Source organism: Sorex araneus, chromosome X (genome assembly GCF_027595985.1).
Source record: "Sorex araneus isolate mSorAra2 chromosome X, mSorAra2.pri, whole genome shotgun sequence".
NCBI classification, from domain to species: Eukaryota; Metazoa; Chordata; class Mammalia; order Eulipotyphla; family Soricidae; genus Sorex; species Sorex araneus.
Window position 1 is genome coordinate 57,679,943 of NC_073313.1, and position 21,883 is coordinate 57,701,825.

General features: G+C 41.4%; 1 protein-coding gene across 1 annotated transcript in view; it reads right to left on the reverse strand.

Annotated features, from left to right (window-relative positions):
* Positions 1 to 3,545: 3,545 nt before the first annotated feature.
* Positions 3,546 to 21,883, reverse strand: part of VBP1 (VHL binding protein 1) — a 49,858-nt gene continuing 31,520 nt past the window's right edge. The window contains exons 6-9 of the mRNA XM_055121085.1: positions 9,629 to 9,695; positions 7,980 to 8,078; positions 6,256 to 6,394; positions 3,546 to 4,621 (exon numbers count right to left, since the gene is read on the reverse strand). Coding sequence (XP_054977060.1) covers positions 4,551 to 4,621; positions 6,256 to 6,394; positions 7,980 to 8,078; positions 9,629 to 9,695 — 376 coding nt within the window. The 3' untranslated portion in view covers positions 3,546 to 4,550. The remainder of the gene's footprint in view (positions 4,622 to 6,255; positions 6,395 to 7,979; positions 8,079 to 9,628; positions 9,696 to 21,883) is intronic.

Below are 21,883 nucleotides of genomic sequence, written 5' to 3' on the forward strand. Positions count from 1 at the left end.
TGTTAGGGAAAATGAAGTAATGAAATTTGCCTATAAATGGATGGACATGGAGAGTATCATACTAAACAAAATGAGTCAGAAGGAGAGGTATAGATATAGAATGACTGCATTCATTTTGTGGCATATATATGAGAATATATATACATATATGTGTGTGTATATATATATTAGAAGACTTACATCCACGGCCAGGGGAAACAGGGCCTAGGAGGACTGGTCGATAGCCGAAATCTCTCATTAGCTGTATTCTTGTTCCAGCATCATCATTTCCAGCTATTATTGTCATAGTGATCCCTTTTTTATCTTACCTTCTCTCTGCCCCACAAACACTTGTGGTTGATTCTAACTATCTTTTAATTAAATCACCATGAGCTAGTTACCAAACTTTCATGTTTGAGTTTCAGTCATACAATGATCAAACACCCATCCCTCCACCAGTGTACATTTTCCACCACCAATGTCCCCAGTATCCCTCCCCACCCCCACCCCACCTCTCCCCTGCTTCTATGGCAGTTTCCTTCTTACTCTCTCTACTTATGGGTATTATGGTTTGCAATACAGATAAGAAGAGGAGAAAATTGCATCCCATAGAGGTAGGCTGGGGATGGGGGTAATGAGAGGGAAACTGGAGACACTGGTGCTGGGAAATGTACCCTGGTGGTGGAGGGATAGGTGATGGAACATTGTATGACTTAAATCTAATCATGAACAGATTTGTAAGGGTCTATCACAGTGATTCAATAAAAATATCTTTTAAAAAAAGCTTAATACATGTTCTTCTGTAGAGCGCATGGAACATTTTTTAGGACATCACATTTAATTAATAATTCTAACTTACATAAATTCACAAACATAAAAATCATACTAAGCATCCTATCAGACTGAAACCCTACTATAAACAGCGTTGTAACTCTGTATCTCATGGTGATTCAATAAAAAATAAATAGTAAATGAATTAAGCATAAATACCCTAAAACCCCCGTGGGGAAAAAAATGGGAGGAAATTAACAGACAATTTTGACGAATACCAATGGATGGCCAACAGGCACATGAAAAAATGCTTGTCATCAATTACTATTTGGGAAATCAAAATAAAGACAATGAAATTTTATCTTAAATCAGTGAGAATGGTACATATCAAAAATACAGGGAATAATCTCTGTTGGTGGGAAGTGGTGAAAAAGGAAGCTTCACCCACTGTTGGTGGGAATGCCGTCTGATCCAATCCCTATGAAGAAGAGTATGGAGGCCACTCAGTAAACACAGAACTGAATTCCCATATGACCCAGCAATTCCACTTTTGGGTAGCCCCAGGACAGAAAAAAAACATTTATTCAAAAAAATGTGTGCACATCATTATTCACTGTAGCCCTCAGTACCACAGCTAAGACTTGGAACCAAACTAGATGTAAAACAACAGAAGTGGATCATGAAGATGTGATATATAAACACAATGGAATACTGTAAGGCTTTAAAAAATAATGAAATCATGCAATTTGCTGTAACATGGATGGAACTTTAAGACATCAAGTTTAATGAAGTAAGCCAGAAGAAAAAGGATAAATACAAGATGATCCTATCACTTATAAGTGATACTTAGAATGTATGAAAAAAGGGACTGTTTGAAAGGGTAGATGCCCAGATCAACCTTGGCCCCAGAGAATAAGGAAGTGAAAGAAACAGAGTGGAGGGAATGGAGAGAAGAGACAAATGAGAAACAATGGGGGCCAGGTTAGAGATTATGGTACAAGGTAGTGTAAAGGAATAATAGAGACAAATATCCAAACCAGAGTCAATAACATTGAAATCAAGAGACCCAAACTTTAACAACTTAACTTTAAAAAGTGCCAGTCAAGAGAGTAGGCTGGACAGGGCTGGGGGAGTATGGGAGGGAACCTGGGAAAATTGGTGGAGCGAAGTTCGTTGACACTGATCGTGTGATTGGTGCTGTAGTATAGTATGACTATAACTCACCTATGAAAAACTTTAACATGGTGTTTAAATAAAAATAACACTTAAAAATTAGAAGACCTCATGAAACAGAAGCTACTTCCTGTTCTCAGACTATAAAAAATCAACGCTGTCAAAATGATCTTCCCACCCAAATTATTACAGCTTCAATAGTCTTCTGAAATTTGTATAGAATTCTAAGGAAAAAAGCAAAGCATTACTAATAGGCATATGAAAAAGTGCTCATTATCGGGGGCTACAGCAATAGTACAGTATTAAGGTACTTGCCTTGTACACGGCCAAACTGGGTTTAAGATCCGACATCCTGAGCCCGCCAGGAGTGACTCCTGAGTGCAGAGCCATGAGTAAGCCCTGAGCATTACTGGGTATGGTCCACAAACCAAAGGAAAGAAAAATAGAAATGTGCTCATCATCACTTGTGATTAGAGAAATGCAAATCAAAACAATGAGATAGTCGAGAATGGTCCATATCAAAAAGTTTGGAAATAGCCAGTGATGGCAGGAAAGTGGAAAAGACTCTTTTTACATTGTTGAAGGGAATGTTGTCTGGTTCAACCTCCATGGAAAACCCTCTTAAAGATTTCTCAAAAAAAAAAAAAAGCAAAAACATCCGGTGATACCATTTCTTCACATCTACCCCCCCAAACAATGTTCACTGCCACACTTGACTTAATCACCAAGATCTGGAAACAACCCAGCTTTCCAACAATGAAATACCATGCAGCTTTGTAAGAAAGGACAAAAACATGCAATTTGCTGCTGTCTGGATTAAAGTAGATGGCATTGTGCAGAATGAAGTCAAAAGGAAAATAACAGAGAAAAATCTCTCTCATATGTGGAATTTAAGTATAAACAGCAAGAAATGGCCAAAAGCAATAGAACATCATAGTCCACAGAGCTGAGTTTAACACAGGGGTGTTGAATAGGAGGAACCTCTGGGACTTTGGTGAAGGGAAGCAGCACGCTGATTCTGGCACATATTAAGTACTAATATGCATTTTTAAATGATTGGCTTAAATTTGTTCTTTAATTCATCTCTTTTAAGACTTTTTTTCTTTTTGGGTCACACCTGGCGATGTATAGGGGTTACTCCTAGCTCTGCACTCAGGAATTACTCCTGTCTGTGCTCGGGGTACCATATGGAATGCTGGGAATTGAACCCAGGTCAGCTGTGTACAAGGCAAATGCCCTACCCATTGTGCTATCGCTCCAACCCCCTAATTCATCTCTTTAAAGAGCTACTTCTATATACTGCTTGAAATACATACAAATTTAGATTTACAATGACTTAACCAAAAACTGAATAATTTCTGAGGAAATCATCCCCATTCTAATAATCTACACCAATATACTTAACCATGATCTAAGGAAAAGTAGTTCTCATAATATCTCAAAGATTATAATCCTCAAATTCTAAAATAAGAAAATTTTTAATTATTAAAGAAAAACTTACTGAAGAACTTCGATATCTTTCATATTTTCTTCCCCATTGTTTATCTATATTCCTCACAAAGAAAACTTATGTTTTTTCTACAAAAATAATGCCCGTTATATAAACAAACTTTAAAAGCATGTGAAAAAAACCATATTAATGAAGAATAACATGAAAAAAATGTGCCATGCCACAGTTTTAATTTAACTGTTTTAATATCATGAACTACAAGTACAAAACATTGTACAAGTATAATTTTTACTACACGAAGATGGAATAATACATTTGTGTTCTTAGCAGAATATGTATCACCCAGTATTATCCATTATACCAAATATTTTCCACAGGGATTCTTTTTCTATTCCTATGAGGTTGTCATGAATAAGAAAGCTCACAATTTTCAACCATGGCAGATCTATATTTATCTTATTATTCCTGTTTAGCTGCTTTGGAGAACTGTGAAGAAATACTTTAGCTAAGAGTAACTTTGATATTTCATGTTGGCTGAGATCTTCCTTATGTTGGCATTGCAAAGACACCATGCATTTATATGGAGTAAGAAAAAATGTCTCAAAAGCCTCCTTACTGCTTAGGAAGCCAAATTAGCATTTCCTGAAAAAGTACAGAATATTGTAATAAATAATTATTGGCTAAACAGTTATTCATGAAATATTTACACAAGACATGTAATGACAACAGAGGACTAGAAAGTCCCACATCATGTAGTAAAGAAAACAAGTTTGCAAGTATCCAAACTGGTTTTCTCACCTCTAAACTGGTTTAACCACATCAGGTGAGAGTAACATCAGCCAATAAAGAAAAGCAAACTGTGGTAAGTGTTCAAAATTCAGCTTCCATAGGCTATCTCACAGTTTTTGGCCATTTCGGCTAAGACTTTTTTATGACAAAAACTTAACAAAAGCAGCATTTATTTTGCTGAAAATGTGAAAAAAAATAATACTGCTAATTTTAAAAAATATGAACTAATTTTGTTTATAAATAAATAAAATGATTTTTATCTTTTTTTAAATTTTAATTATCATTCTTGCTGTTAAAAAATCACTCAGACATACGTCAACCTTTAAGGATAAACTTAGGGGTATTTAAAACATGTTTGGAAAACTGAACCACATTTTAATTGCCACCATTATGCTTTGTTCTTGGTAGGATCATCTTTGTTTCTTCTTTTCACATCCCAATTATAAACTCTGGCCATATCTGTAAACAATTGTCAAAGAAAATGCAAAAGTGGCTCTAACGAAAATATGTAATGACTGAGCAATCACACACTGAATCAAACACGCAGAAATCACACAGCAACACACTCATCTGATGACGCACCAAGTCTTCTTGCCACACTCATTTGCTAATACCGGAATTCCAACAAAATTAAATCAAGAAATCAAACCATCAATTATTTAGCATCTCTGGTCAACTATGCACTATGTATATAGTAAACTATATCTAAAAATATATACTTGGCATTCTCAACAACTTCAGAGAACCTCTCAACCTTTTCATCATATAAATTCATCGAAGTCATATTCTGAAATGAAATATTCCAATTAGTACAACTTGTCTTTAAATTTATAAATATGTATTTTAAAATAAAGTAATTTGCTCTCATCCCAAGTTTAATATTCATTTAATTTACAAATATCTACAACTTTCCCTTTCATAAGAATCACCCTGCACAAGACCTTGCTTGTCAATTCCTTCTTTCACGGTCCACGCCTTTGTTGTTGAAACTAAAAGCCATAACACAAGATCATCTAAGTCCTCTCCAATGTTATCTTCTGGAAGTTCTATAGTTTTTAACCCCTCTGAAGTCTTCACATTCTCAGTCACATGCCGACTCCTGCACATGGCTTGTCTTTCCTCCCAAAGCACTGTATGCCTGCTTCATGCACCATGCTATGGAAAACAGGCTGTGGCAACAAGTAACAAGCTCCCAATTGCCAATGAATATATACACAAACCTCTGTGTGTGTATATCGTTTTATATGTGCTAAGTAACACAGAGGAACCATGAAACATCCTGAAATAATCAGATACACTCAGAACTGTTTGAGTACTTCATCTAAACCATGTACTGTGAGGAAAATGGCTACTGCAAAAAGACAGATCAGAGAAATGCAGAGTTAAATACACCTTATCTCCCCTTGATCAGAAAACCCATTCCCCACATCCTCTCCCCATTGATCTAAATCCTGCAACACCTTTAAAACTGCCATTACGTGGGGTGAGTGCATGCTTTGCATGCAGGAGGATGGGGTTGATTTCCAGGCACTGCATAGTTCCACAAGCATACTGAACAGTGGTCTCAAGCATCACTAGGTGTGATCACAGACCAAACCAAACTGTCCTTAACCCTTCTTAGAAACAATTCCAGATCACCTCTTTCTCTATACTGCCTTGGTGTTGCATACATTAACATATTTTGCTATGAAATAATTAAACCTGTTTTTCATTAGTTACTGGTTTTCTTACCATACCATTCTATAAACAACTTAGCACAAACAGCTTACACAGTGATAATATCACAAGAGAACATAATAGATGCTTGTGGAATTAAACCAACTATGAAGGTGTCATGAGAAAATAACTGAACGGAGAATGATCAGTTACCAATTTGAGCTTGCAATTTCCATGCCTTCAGACTTCAAACTTAGGTTAATATACAGACTTAATTATTAGGCACCTATAAAGTATTTAGGTAATAATGATATTGCTCTAATAAAATATGGACCTTCAGATTAGCCTAAGTATAAGGATAATCTTCTCATCTAAAACTAGTTCAAATATTAAGTGCATCTTTCTCCTTTCCCTCCTCTTTTTTAAAGAAAGGATACTGACTTCTGTGGTAGTAAATTGATCTCGAAGAAAATCAAGGTCTTCCTCAAGAGAATCAAGATTCTTTGTGGCAGTTGATAAATTCTTTTCCAACAGTGCCTGAGCTTCATCAATATCATATTCAAGCATTACATTAGCCTGAAGAGAGAAAGTCACGATGAGTCAAGAGAATCGAGGTACTTTGTGGCACTTGATAAATTCTTTTCCAACAATGCCTGAGCATCAACATATTCAAGCATTGCCTAGCCTTAAGAGAGAAGTAATGATGATTACTATACAGTTACATGGACCTTAAGAGGTTAGAGCAGGACTTCACAAAACAACACCACTCCAAGCAAATCCAGTCTGCTGTCTTTTGTCCTAAATTTCATTGGAACCCAAATATATTCACATACACTTTCATGCCACAAAGTTAGAGTGAAGCAGCTGTGACAGAGACCATGTGATTAGCAAAAGTAAAAATAATCTACTCGTTGGCCTTTTACAGAGCTTAGAGATGTATTAGTTATAAATATATACTAGTAATTCTAACCTGGTTTAGAGAATTTATTTATAATCATATGCTGGTGGTAATATAAATAAACTTCTTTACTTTCAGAAAAACAAGATGCTCAGAAAGGTGACACAGTTAAGTTTAAATAGATAGCTAGGACACAAACAGGAGAATTGGAATAGGAACCAATATGTTTAGATGCCAAATCCTAATTTCCTAATCCCTCCATCAGGGCATTAAGTAGTATGACATTTAAATCAATTTCAATAGCAATCTTTGAGTTTAAGATAAAACAATGTCAATCTGGGGCTGGAGCGATAGCACAGTGGGTAGGGCGTTTGCCTTGCACGCGGCCGACCCGGGTTCGATTCCCAGCATCCCATATGGTCCCCTCAGCACCGCCAGGGGTAATTCCTGAGTGCAGAGCCAGGAATAACCCCTGTGCATCGCCAGGTGTGACCCAAAAAGAAAAAAAAAACGGGGCCTATAAAATTCTCTAAATTAAAAATATATTGGTTCAGAATAAATCCTAGGGACAAGAAAGGTCACTCAAATGGTCCACTGCACTTGCTTTGCATGAGGAAGGCTGGAGTCTGAGCCCCAAATGACTGCCTGAATATGCCAGAAGCAATTTTAAGCACCCCCACGTGTGGCTCCAAAACAAAAAAAGGTAACCTCTAACATTTTTTTCCTCCTTAAATTTATAGGGATCTTTCCAGAATTAATAAACCCATGGGAAAGAAACATTTCTCTGAAGTTCCTCAATACCTGTGATCTTAGTTATATGGCTCTTCCTTCTATTATATTTTTGTTGTTGTTTTGGTTTGGTTTGGTTTGTAGGGCACACCTGGCGATGCTCAGAGGTCACTTGTGGCTATGAACTCAGGAATCACTTCTGACAGTGCTCAATGGACAATAAGGGATCCCAGGGATCAAACCCGAGCTGGCTGCATGCAAGGCAAGCACCCTACCCACTGTATTATCTCTCCAGAGATTTAAAGGACAGAGATTAAGTGGAGGGTAAGTAAAGTTTTGAACAATTTTGTTTTGACCAGGAAATACTTGTGCAATTACCTTTATCACACCTAATTCAAATCAGTTCCTAGTAGGGTCCACTTGAAATTTACCCTTTCAGATGAACACTATACACAGCTCAAACAATTCTGTCATACCAACAAAAACACGTTACAAATGTCAGCCAAGGAAATTGGGATTATTATATTTACTTACCCCCAACCAAAGACACACTTTATCAGTAGGAGGCACTGAAGCTTTGCAGTACAGGTTATCTGCCAGTAAGAATCTGGTCTCCATTGAATTGGTGGACTCCTTAAAAGAATGAAAATGCTGTAAACATGCTAGTTTAATACCAAGAGATAACAGAACTGAAAGCTAAAGTTCTTCAAAACTTCTTCAAAAAACACTACCAACATACAAACTAAGTATAATGGTAAAAGAAATGCACGCTGGAGTCAGATGGCTGAGCATAAAGAGCATGGACTCTGCTTTGACTACTTACTAGTTATTAAGTTTGGCACATAATGTTACTTCTTTTACCTCTGACTCTTTCCTCATCTGTAAAATGAGGTTAAGAATACCTATCTCTCTGTGTGATGAAAGTAGATAATGGACCAAACATGATGGCCTCTCGGTGTCTGTGCTGCAAGCCATGATGCCCAAAAGTAGAGAAAGAGTATGGGGAATATTGTCTGCCATGGAGGCATGGGGAGGGTGGGAAAGGCGGAGGTGTACCGGGGATATTGATGGTGGGGAATGTGCATTGGTGGAGGGATGGGTGTTTGATCACTGTGTGATGATAACCCAAACATGAAAGCTTGTAACTATCTCACAGTGATTCAATAAAATTAAAAAAAAAAGAATGCCTATCTCTCTCTTTCTCTACACACACAGTGTCTGACACAAAGTAAGGATTCTGATATATAAGAATTAGCTAGGGGGGCTGGAGCGATAGCACAGCGGGTAGGGCGTTTGCCTTGCATGCGGCCGACCCGGGTTCAAATCCCAGCATCCCATATGGTCCCCTGAGCACCGCCAGGAGTAATTCCTGAGTGCAGAGCCAGGAGTAACCCCTGTGCATCGCCAGGTGTGACCCAAAAAGCAAAAAAAAAAAAAAAAAGAATTAGCTAGGGGCTGGAGCAATAGCACAGCGGTAGGGTGTTTGCTTTGCACACAGCTGACCCGGGTTTGATTCCTCCGTCCCTCTTGGAGAGCCCGGCAAGCTACAGAGAGTATCCCGCCTGCACGGCAGAGCCTGGTAAGCTACCCATGGCATATTCAATACGCCAAAAACAGTAACAACAAGAAAATTCATACAATCTTTAAAACATATTATGTCTATAAAATTTAATCTTTATAGCCTACTTTCAATGAGTGGATTAAACTAGATCAAATTTAAGATTCTCAAATCTAGTTCTGCCACAAAGAAGCAACATGACATTGATCAGCTGTAACATGTCTATAATTGTTGCTTCCACTTCGAAATGAAAACTGGGACACATAATTTCTAGTATTCTTTCCAACACTTAAATAACAACCATAACAAGAAAAAACCTTAGATGCTCCTACCTCAAAATAGGACATTTTCATTTGTACTAGTAATTTCAATTAAGTATTAATAATTTTGTACAAATTGTTCAAATTACATCTTAAAATTTTCAAGCAATGCATACAATTAATCTAAGAACCAAGGTCCTAGAATTACACCAGATTTGGCGAGGGGGAGGGGAGTCACATTAACCACAGAAGTGCTTCATCTGTAATGTGATTACCTGTTCTCAAGAAGGTAGATTGGACCACAGAGATCAGTACCCAAAGAATAAAAGAAGACACTGTCCTATTTATAAGAAAAATGCACTTACTTTTTTCTTCTGCATGTATTTTAGAATTTCTAAAGTTTGCTTAATTTCAGGAATCTGATTTTTAAGCCTGTAAATAAGAAAAAGGTTAACTTAGTATTCTGAGGCAAGACTATCAGGTCATTTACGTTCTATTAATATAATCTTGGGAATTATTTACAAATATAAGTTAAGATATATTATACTTGAGATACTAACAAGGTTTGTTTATAAAAATACTAAGAAGTATAGTGAAAATGCAGATAGTATACAAACACACCATTACGATTATTTCACATTACTAATGCAAACCACATTTCAGAGGTTATCGGAAGTACACAGTATCTTTAAACAGAGTTCATTTTTAAAGTAAGAGATATTCAAATATTATGTTCTGAATTTGGAACCACTGGAAGCCACCAGTTCCCAAGCCAGGTCTACATAAAGCCTGCATAGTCCTGGTGAATGCCTTTACCACATAGACACAGATCACAGCTAAATAGGAGCAAAGCACAGTGACAGCTTCCTCCACTTGTAAAAAGCATGTTCAATATTCTGAATGCCTAGTACAACAGATTACAATAGAGTGTAATGGCTCATATACTATTTCCTTAACTTTTATAGTGATAGATGCTATTTTCAAGTTAGGGAACAACTGATATTAAGGACAACAATTAGACTGATTAGACTTCAAGGTTAAGTTAAATATACGAATCTAAGACACAAATTTTACACCTCACACAAATTAACTGAAAATTCACCACAAACCTAATGTAAAATGCAAAATACAATGTTTCTAGAAGAAAATAAAGGAAACCTAGGTGACCTTGAATGGGGTGGTTTTTTTTAGATACAACTGTGTGATCTATGAAAACAATACTTGATACACAGAACTTCACTCAAATTAAAATGTTTCTTGACATGGGAGAAAATGAAAATGCAAGCCACAGACCAGGAAAAATCACTGAAAAGGGCATGTCTGGTAGTCTGCAGAGATACCTCAACTAGCTGACCATAAGCTTTGAATGCAGGAAAGAGAAAAGGGTTCTATTCCTGAGCTGTCCTGGTTCCCAAGTGTAGGAAGCCATATTTCAATCCTGGCTCTTATCTTCAAGTAAGACAGAGCCTGGCACTTCTCAAACAGGGGCCTAATTAAAACTTCTCTAACAAGGTCGCCGTTACTGACCTTACTGACCTTACCATTCCATTAGCCGATACCCGTGCCTGACATGATAGATGAACATGTCACAATCTGTGATTGACTACTGTTTGTATGGGGTCCGGGCACGCATACCACTACCTGCCTCACAGCAGGCAAGTATAAAATGCTGTAGCTGCCAGTGAATAAAGCTCTCTCTCTCCTTTTCTCCTCCTCCTCTGTCTCTGAGTCTGTTCATTCGGCTGCGTCCCCTCCTCAGCCCCACCAAGGGTCCTACCTGCTGGACAGGGCGGGGCCCTCACACCTGGCGCCCAACGTGGGGCAATAGGGGACCACCGAACGCCCGGTCAAGTTCGCGTCGGCCGACGGACTCACGAAGAAGTGAGTATCTCTGAGGGTCGCCTCTCTCTTGGCGCACACCCTGGTTTGGGACCGGGCTCGAATACAGTCTCGTCACACCCTGGCATGAGACCAGACTTGACAGTATAGTGTCAAGGACGAGACGGTCACTGGCAGAAAGTCTTGAATTCCCTTGTCTTATGTGTGTGTGTGTGTGTGTATGTGTGAGTGATTGTGCAGTCTTGGACGTCCTCGTCCTTGTACTGAGTCTGTGGCTCCACGACTTGGCATCCTTAAGATCCCTTTAAGGTTACGGAGTCCGAGTGGGCTGTCTGCGATTCCACGAGGGACATATGGTCTAGGGTGGTGCTGGTTTAGACACCGGCCGCAAGTCACCTCTCAGGCTGATCCACTATGGCTAAGTTCCTCACCGGCCAGACATGCATCTGACTGATTTGTTATGAGTGTCCCCGTCCCCCCCACCCTTCTTGTGCCTTTTGTGCTTTCATTTCTGCTGAGTTAGAGAAACAGCCTGCCAGTGACCATTTCTTTCTGTACTTTAATTTCCGTCGAGTTAGCTCAGAAACAGCCTACCAGTGAAGATGGCCACTGGTGGAAGACTTGAATCTCTTTGTCCTATGCTTTCATTTCTGTCTAGTTGGCAGAAACAGCCTCCCAGTGAAGACAGTCACTGGTGGAAAGTTGAATCTCTTTGTCCTATGTTCTCATTTCTGTCTAGTTGGCAGAAACAGCCTCCCAGTGAAGACAGTCACTGGTGGAAGCTTGAATCTCTTTGTCCTATGTTTTCATTTCTGTCTAGTTGGCAGAAACAGCCTCCCAGTGAAGACAGTCACTGGTGGAAGGTTGAATCCCTTTCTCCTGTGTTCTCATTTCTGTCTAGTTGGCAGAAACAGCCTCCCAGTGAAGACAGTAACTGGTGGAAGCTTGAATCCCTTTCTCCTGTGTCCTCATTTCTGTCTAGTTGGCAGAAACAGCCTCCCAGTGAAGACAGTAACTGGTGGAAGCTTGAATCCCTTTCTCCTATGTCCTCATTTCTGTCGAGTTGGCAGAAACAGCCTCCCAGTGAAGACAGTAACTGGTGGAAGCTTGAATCCCTTTCTCCTGTGTTCTCATTTCTGTCTAGTTGGCAGAAACAGCCTCCCAGTGAAGACAGTCACTGGTGGAAAGTTGAATCCCTTTCTCCTGTGTTCTCATTTCTGCCGAGTTGGCAGAAACAGCCTACTAGTGACCGTTTCTTTTTTCTCTTCTTGCTTTATGGCCTGCTTATCTTCTGTTTCCTTCGTCTGTGTTCACCCCTGGGAAATCCCCGTTATTTGCATCGTTTTTCTCACTATCCTTATTTTTATTACTATTTGCATTTTCGAAAGGTGCTTTTCCCGCTGATAAAGATAAATTCCACTCCCTTACTTCCTAAAATTATGGGACAAACACTCTCTAAAAAGGAGCCCTTTGTCAAAGCCCTGAAAAACTTCCTTAAAGACCGTGGAGTAAAAGTAAAGAAAAAAGACCTAGTGCAATTTTTTCTCTTTATAGAAGATATTTGCCCCTGGTTCCCTCAGGAGGGGATTATTAGTGAAAAGAACTGGGCCAGAGTAGGTGATTGTATGGAAAATTATTATGAACAGTATGGTCCTGAAAAAATCCCTACTTCTGCCTTTTCTTATTGGAACTTAATAAATGAGACTCTTAAGAGGCAACAAAGACAGCCAGAGACTCAGCACCTTGTTTCCGAATGTGAGACTTTTTTGAGGAAAAGGTATAAGAGTTCTAAGGCTCCCTCAGTCTGTAGGAATGAGGCCCCTCCCATGCAGGAGGCTGACTCCTCAAATTCCGCCACTATAGACTCTGACCATCCTGCTCCCCTATCAGAGCCCTCCCAAGCAAAGGCGCCTCCGAGACTTTATCCTGTGATTTCTGGCATCTCTGATCCCCCCCCTCCAGAATCCGAATTCCTGCCCCCGGAGGACGGGGCTATCCTGGAAAATGAGGTGGCGAGGTATCAGCCCTCAGCCCCTTGGCCCCCGTCAGGAAAACAGCCACCCCCTTATCTGTCCCATGCCACTGCCTTTTTTAATTCCTCCTATGACACCAGTGAGACAGTCCGCCAGCTTGCCCGGGACACTGCTGCTTTACGCGCAGTTCTCCAACAGAAGCAGGAATATGTCCAACTTTTGACTCAAATAAGGCAGCTGGATAAGGAACTTGTGAGTGCCCTGCAGCCTTCTACCCTCTCTCGAGGACCTAGCCTCTCTCAAGGGTCTAGTAAGAAAAGCTCAGTCTCTCCTTCACCCCGCCACACTCTAGTTTTAAAACCCGTGGCTGCCTTTCCAGTTACCAGGTCCCATTCTCGGGCCCTCAATTACCCCACCTCCGCCACGGCTCCACCCGATGATGATTCCTCAGATAGAGAAGCTGAGGAGGCCTATCAGCCTGAGGAAGGGGCACATCCTGAAGAGGTAAATCCCCCTCAGGACGTAACTCCTCAAGCACCAATCCGCCAAAGCTACAATAGATTAAAATTCGGGGACCTGAAAGATTTAAAGGCTGCTGTCTCTTCTTGCGGCCCCACTGCTCCTTTTACGCTTGGCCTCTTGGACTCCCTTAGTGAGGGATGGCTCACGCCAAACGACTGGTTCTCAGTTGCTAAGGCTGTCCTGAGTAGAGGAGACTATCTCTTGTGGAAAACAGATTATTCTGATCAATGCCAAGACATGGCACGCAGCAATGTCGCGGCAGGAGGCTCTTCCTCATCCTGGGTCTTTGCTAAACTTCAGGGCCAAGCACCATTCGATTCTAATGAGGTGCAGGCTCAATTTCCCCCAGGGCTACTTGCCCAGATACAAACGGCTGCCCTCCGGGCCTGGAGGAGGCTTCCCTCTAAAGGGTCAGTCGTAACATCCCTAGCTAAGGTTCGTCAGGGAGCTAATGAGCCCTATAGTGATTTCATAGGGCGCCTCACGGAGGCAGCTGAAAAACTTATGGGAAGCGAAGAGACAGATAATGAGTTGATCCGCCACCTGGCCTATGAGAATGCTAACTCCACCTGCCAGGCCGCACTTCGCCCCCATAAGCGTGGGAAGACTCTTTCAGAATACATCAGGCTGTGCTCTGATGTTGATCCCACCACCCAAAAAATAGGGCTTGCTATAGGGGCTGCTTTCAAACAACTTGCCATTCAACCAGCGAACAGCCAGAACAAGTTGTGCTTTGGCTGTCAGCAGCCTGGACATTTTTCAAAAAACTGCCCCAATAAAAAACCGCGGCCCAGACCTAAAACTCCTTGTCCTGTGTGTAAACAGGGTTTCCACTGGATGTCAGAGTGCCGCCAGAGGGCCGGGTCGGGAAACTGGATTCGGGGCCAGCCCCAGGGCCCCCAATCCGCTTCTCCTCCCATGACTGGGGCTCCTCAAAATCATGGGCCGTTCAGCCTATCGGCGTCCAATCCCTTTGCAGAGCCATCCCCTACTCAGCCGGATTGGACCTCTGTGCCACCTCCCGCACAATATTAGTTAAAGAACAGGGCCCGCAGATAGTGTATGTCAACGCCTGTGGCCCTTTGCCATCTGGAACTTTTGGCCTAATTATTGGACGAGGCAATATGCTTGCTCAGGGTGTGCAAGTACTCCCCGGGATTGTAGATGCTGATTTTCAAGGGCAGATTGGAGTAGTAGTTGAATCAACCTCCCCATTTTCAGTTTTGGACGCTGGCGCGAGGCTAGCACAGCTATTACTCATTCCTATAACAGCAGAAGAAGAACCAACCCCAGTGCCAGATACTTTTGCATTTTTTGCCCAGCGCATTCTTGGTTGCAAAGCCATGATGACTTTAGAAATCAACGGGAAGGAGCTTTCGGGTCTGATTGACACTGGTGCAGATGTAACAATCATTGCCAAAAAAGACTGGCCAAAAGGGTGGCCCCTTACCCCCTCGCTGACTCACCTTCAGGGTATAGGCCAATCCCAAAACCCTATGTTAAGTTCATCCCCGCTTGATTGGCGCACCAAGGAGGGCAAATCCGGGACTGTACGCCCTTATGTTCTGCCCGGGCTCCCTGTCAATCTCTGGGGCCGGGATATTCTCTCACAAATGGATATTTTACTAATTGACACCAAGGGCCTGGACATGCTCCTCTCAGCTGGTTATTCTCCTGGAAAAGGTTTAGGTAAAAGCCTCCAAGGCATGCCTTCGCCGCTAGCCCTCGCCCCAGTGAAAAATGACCGCGCAGGCTTAGGTTTTTTTCAGTAACTGCCACTGCTCCTCCTGCACCCCATACTGATAAGATCATGTGGAAATCCAATGAACCTGTATGGGTGGACCAGTGGCCCCTCCCTATTGAAAAATTACAGGCCGCCAAGCTGTTAGTGCAGGAACAACTCGCGGCAGGGCACATAGAGCCCACCTCCTCCCCCTGGAACACACCCATCTTCGTTATAAAAAAGAAAAACGGCAATTGGCGACTGCTACAGGATCTAAGAGCAGTAAATAAAACCATGGTCATTTTCGGGGCACTTCAACCTGGATTGCCGTCCCCAGCAGCCATTCCTTCAGAAATGCATAAGATAGTACTTGACTTAAAAGACTGCTTTTTCTCAATTCCTTTGCATCCTGATGATTGCCCCCGTTTTGCCTTTAGTTTGCCAGCTACTAATTATAAAGAGCCCATGCAACGTTTTCAATGGAAAGTGTTACCCCAGGGAATGGCAAATAGTCCCACACTGTGTCAAAAATTTGTTGCTCAAATTCTTGCTCCCATCAGGGCACAATGGCCCGACATCTATATGATCCATTATATGGATGATATACTGCTTGCTGGATCTGACCCACAGGTCACTATGCTCTGCTGCAATCAAGTAATTTGTGCGTTTACTCAGTCTGGCTTTCAAATTGCCCCCAATAAAATTCAGACTGCTGACCCCTATACCTTTCTTGGATTCCGCCTCCAGGGGTCCCGTGTACTTTTGCAAAAAACGCAATTAAAGCTTACTTCGCTAAAGACACTACATGACTTTCAACAACTGCTTGGGCATATAACATGGCTCAGTCCTTATCTCAAACTTACAAAAGGAGATCTTATGCCCCTTTATGACCTCTTGCGTGGTGATGCTGACCCTTCTTCCCCTCGGAGTCTGACACCAGCATCCCGAGAATCCCTAGTTCTCATAGAAAAGGCGATTGAAAATCATTTTTTTTTTTTGCTCTCTAGATTACCAGCAACCCCATTGTCAGGGGGATAAGACCAAAGATAATGTGGACATCTGTAGGGCAGGTTCAGGAATCTCAGTGTGAATGTGGTGAGTGGGGTGTGCTCCCGCGTGAAAGAAGGACCGGTCCGAGCAAGTGCAGGAGTGTGCTTTGTGCGTGTGCCTTTAATGCTTGTATTTGTCTCATTATCTTTCTCTTAGTTCTGCCTATTATTATCAGCAGAGAAGGTAGGAAAATGTAAGATTATGTGGTTAAGTGTTTAATAATATCAGGAATGAAAAAGTATATCACTAAGGTAGCCTATCCCCAAGTTTGATAAGAAAATACTAGTTCCCCACCTCAGAACTAATCTTGACCAAGTAAGAAAAATGCTAGCATCTGACCACCTTAGGTTTCAACAATTTTGAAAAGGTTTTGCCGGCTTATATAAACAAAAGCGCTTTCTAGACCCATTTTTAACAGGCAGGGAACTGGCTGGTCAGGCAGGGAAACGGGGAGCAATGTTCCCAATCGGCCGACAGGGCTTAACTTTGCCCTGGGGACTGCTCCTTCCTTTCTCAGTCTGTCAGTTTTCTCCCTGCCATTTCTGAAGGGTCAAATCGATTGATCAACTGCAGACGTGTGCACGTGTACGTGTGGTGTTTTTAGTGAACTTACTGTCTGTCTGTTTGTCTGTCTGTGGAACACTAGAGTGTTAGAGCTAGTTTGAAGCCAGTAATTATTAGACCTGGGCAGATAAAATCAAGGGAGATCAGAGTGATATGAAGCCCAGCAATTTAAAAGATCTAGGTATCTTTGGAACTTGTTAGATCAGGTTAAACAAAGATTTCTAATTAGAATGTGGCGCCTACAACGAAATTGGAATTTTTAGTCTAAATTTCTTATTGGAAGAACATTAATAGTTATTAACAGTTGAAATTCTTTTGAATTCCAGTATCTGTACTATCTAGAAAAAGCTACAGAACTAGAGCCAGAAAACTAAAAAGTGAAATAAGAATTCAGAGAGTGCAAGGCTTTATCTTACAAGCCTCAGTCAATTTTAATGAGGAATTTAGCTGTTTTTCAAGCAACAGAGGTACAGAAATCCTCAAAATAAATAAAGTTTTCTTATGTTTCCATAAACATTGACAGTCCAAATGTTTTTTTCTATGCTATTATCAAAGTTTGGTTAAAAAAAAAATATATATATATATATATACCCAAAGGGGGGCTCTTTCTGTGTTTGAAAGCATGTTTGTATTGTAGAATTGTTAAAGTTAGAAAGCTCATGATTTGAACTAAAGTACAAAAACTATCAAAATTAAGTCAAAGAAGTTTTTACCGTGTTTCACAAAAATTGATGGTCCAAAAGTCTTATGCTATTATACCAATGTATATATTTATATCTGCACTGGGTTAGAATTATTTGACCTAGAGAATCTTGTGAGTTGAAATAATTGTGATCTATGAAAACAGGTTCAAAGAATAATGCTTCAGTTTAAAATATTATTTTCTAGAGTTGCAAAATTGGTTGAAAAACTTATTGTACCTGTGTTTTATTTGATCTCTGAGACTTCTGGTAACTAAAATTTTTAAAGCTACTTAGCTCAGGATTATAAGGGGTTAATCTCAGTTGTCACTTTGGGAGTTTTTAAAGATTTTCCCTGGATCCACCCATCCCCCTGCATTCCCAGCTCAGCAAGCTCTGCCTCAGTCAGACTGGATATGCAGACCCTCCCTAACCTCAACAGTGAATTCTAATCACACTTTTGCTCAGCAGATAAGACTTGCTAATTTAGTTTGTTAACTCTTCTAGGTATCTGGCTATTGCAACTTTGTATATGAGAAAGGGCTTGGGAAACAACTGATCCTTATATTTGCATTAAAATCTGACGAACACACAAAAAAGAAATGGTGGGAAACCTCCTTGTAGGAGGAAAGGTCTCTGCTTATATTTTAACAGATGACAGACCTACTAATCCATTCTGGATCCTGCTACGGCCTCATCTGGAGTAAAATTCATCCTCCTGGCTCAGTCTCCAGACCACCTGAGACTCCAACACTCCAAACTTCAGCCCAGAGCAGATCTCAGCTGGAAGTCACAAGAAAATCTAAAGAAGACTCAGCAAAACAGAACCCAAATGGGGAAGCACAGGCTGAATTGGCCTGAGGACTTAGTCTGGGATTTACGGTACCAACCTAATCCTGAACTTCAGAGAATTTTGTACACCAGTGTAGAATCCTTACTGTTTCATGGTAATCTATGAGTGTTTTAATCTTAAAAAGTGTTCCTAGAAATCAGAATTCTAAAGATGTCTCCAGGTTAATATATGTTGTAAGAACTTTAGTTGTGAGTATCTTTAAAACTTTTTGAAAATCTATAAGAACCGATATAATGTTTGTGACTGCAGAGTAGTTTTGCCATGTTAAATAAGATGATTGTCAACTTGTGTCCAAACTTGTGAGATCATGTTGTACCAATTTCAGTGAGTTTAAACTTGTGGGATGACTATAGATGTATGTCTTAAGTCAGAAAGATAATGTATGGAGATATCATCAGTGAAAAGTAGAAAAGCAAAGTGTAATTGTTTTTGAAATGGAAAAGTTACAGGATGTAATGGATGTAAAGGAAGTTTGAGGTTGTGTTTTGAGGAAAAGAAACTAATCAATCTATATTGTTGTAAAAACTCTAAATATATCTACAGAATTGTTCTAGTATCCAGACTCCTGTTACAGTGCTCTTAGATCATGGAAAAATCAATGTTTTCAACATGGAACTATATAAATTTTATGTGATGGTCACTGTACTTCCCTGAATCTTATACTATGAAGGAGATTCTTTATCCCCACAGGTAACCCATCATCCCACTCAGAAGAGGGAGGTGATATCCACTCTAACCATAGCCACGCTGTTTGGACCTGGACTGGCAGGAGCTGGGACTGGTATCAATTCACTCACAACCCAACGGAGCAGATTCTCATCCCTTCAAGCAGCTACTGATGAGGACCTGGAGAGGATCGAAACCTGTCTAAAGTGGTGTTGCAGAACAGGAGAGGACTGGACTTATTATTGTTGCAACAGGGGAGGATTACGTGCTGCCCTAGGGGAGAAATGCTGTTTTAATGCTGTTTCTAATGCTGTTCACACAGGAGTGGTCCACGACTAAGCTCAGAGTAGGACTTAAGATTACTTACCCTTTGTTGGGTCCACTGTCAGCTGTATCATTGTTAGTTACTGTTGGCCCTTGCGTTTTTAATCAAATCTTGGCTTTTATTAGACAACAAATTCAGCAACTAGAAGCCAAGACTATACAGGTTCATTATCATTGGCTTTGATTTGCAGAACACTGACGCCTCTGTTCAGATTCATACCTCAACTTCCCCCAGTTCTTTGCCTTGAGGATGCCGGGCTCCCAAGGATTTCTTCTAGTGGATCAGGTTGCCAGGCAAAGCACTGCAAGGGAGGGCTGATACCCGGGCCCGGCTCCCTGTGAGGTATTCCGGCATAGCATAGAGGTTACTCCAAGACTAGGGACTGATGGGGCCTGTGAGGAGCCCCCTGCATAGACCCGATCATCCCTTCCCTCCTCTCCCTGCAAAAATGGAGTTTTTTTGTCACAAGGGATACCGGACAATGCCTCCCCTGACCACAGTTAATTTAAAACAAAACAGGGGGAGATGTAGGAAGCCATATTTCAATCCTGGCTCTTATCTTCAAGTAAGACAGAGCCTGGCACTTCTCAAACAGGGGCCTAATTAAAACTTCTCTAACAAGGTCGCCGTTACTGACCTTACTGACCTTACCATTCCATTAGCCGATACCCGTGCCTGACATGATAGATGAACATGTCACAATCTGTGATTGACTACTGTTTGTATGGGGTCCGGGCACGCATACCACTACCTGCCTCACAGCAGGCAAGTATAAAATGCTGTAGCTGCCAGTGAATAAAGCTCTCTCTCTCCTTTTCTCCTCCTCCTCTGTCTCTGAGTCTGTTCATTCGGCTGCGTCCCCTCCTCAGCCCCACCAAGGGTCCTACCTGCTGGACAGGGCGGGGCCCTCACACCCAAGCACTATCAGGTATGACCCAGAACCACACACTATGTACTACCAGGTATGACTCAAAAACAAAAATGAAACAAACCACCCCAAAAATGTTTGTCTGGTAAATAACTGCTATCCAAAACAGACAAGGAATTCTCAAAAGTCAACAATAAGAAAACAAACACCATAATCAAAAGTCAGCCAAATTCTTAACATACTCCTCACTGAAGATAGAAATGGACATATGAAGAGGTCCTCCACATCTTACTGTCATTGGTGCAAATCACATTAAAATGTGACACCACACCTATCAGAAGAAGCCAAACCAACACACCAACAATAGCAACTGTCAGCATGCATATAGGGTAGCAGGAATTCTCATATTCATGCTGGTGGGACTAAGTCAGTACATGGCTGCTTTTTGCTATCACTGCTTTTCTGTAGTTTTTATCCCTCCTCCTCCTTCCCCAAGTTGTGGTGGTATGTGGCTGCTGCACATAGACTTGGATGCATTTTTAGTTATGGTTACACCATCTGTAATGTGATTACCTGTTCTCAAGAAGGTAGATTGGAACCAGAGAGACCAGTAAACAAAGAATAAAAGAATTCAGGTTATAGTTCTTGCAACTCCACACCAAGGCTCACACTTAGCTGAGACAAATCATTATGGCTGTGGTGCTTAGCAGGAGTCAGTGCAGTGCCACACACCAGCTTACCATGATCCAGCAGAACCACAAGAGTGGAGCACCAGGTGAATTTAGTCATCACTTTAAATCTCATTAGGGGGCTGAAGTGATAGCACAGCGGGCAGGGTATTTGCCTTGCATGCGGCCGACCGGGTTCAATTCCCAGCATCCCATATCATCCCCCAAGCACCTCCAGGAGTAATTCCTGAGTGCAGAGCCAGGAGTAACCCCTGAGCATCGCCGGGTGTGACCCAAAAAGAAGAAAAAAATAATAAATCTCATAGAACAGGTAGTCAATCAGAATAGATAATGAGATGGCTGGACATTAGGATATGGCAGCAGATAAAAGGAAACCCCAGCCCAATCTCTCTCTTCTACTCATTCTCTCCCTCTTCTCTCTCCTCGTTCCCTCTCCTCTCAAGCCCTCTTTCTCTGCCTGGACATGCAGGATCAGGTAGGGCTGCACGCCTGAGCCTGAACAGATGGCCAAGTACAGGCAGGACTCATAGGCCCAGGTAGGAGCAGAATATAGGCAGAGCTAAGACACCCAGGAAAGCTCAGATTCAGGCAGGTGCTGAGCACAAGGTGCTGAGCACAGGGATCTTGCTCATGCACATGTGGCCGTGGCCATAGACTGGGGAGAGCATAATGGGATAGAGAGTGACACCGGGACAATACCTGGTCATTGTTCGCGGGAGGCGAATAGACTGTGTGGGACGAGAACAGGGAGGTCATTCACAGGACGGGGCAATGTGAGGACAGGTGATGTCACTCATGGGTAAAGGAGAAGTCTGGATATCTGAGGAAGGACCTGGACCCATCTACTTTAAACAATAAACTTTTCATC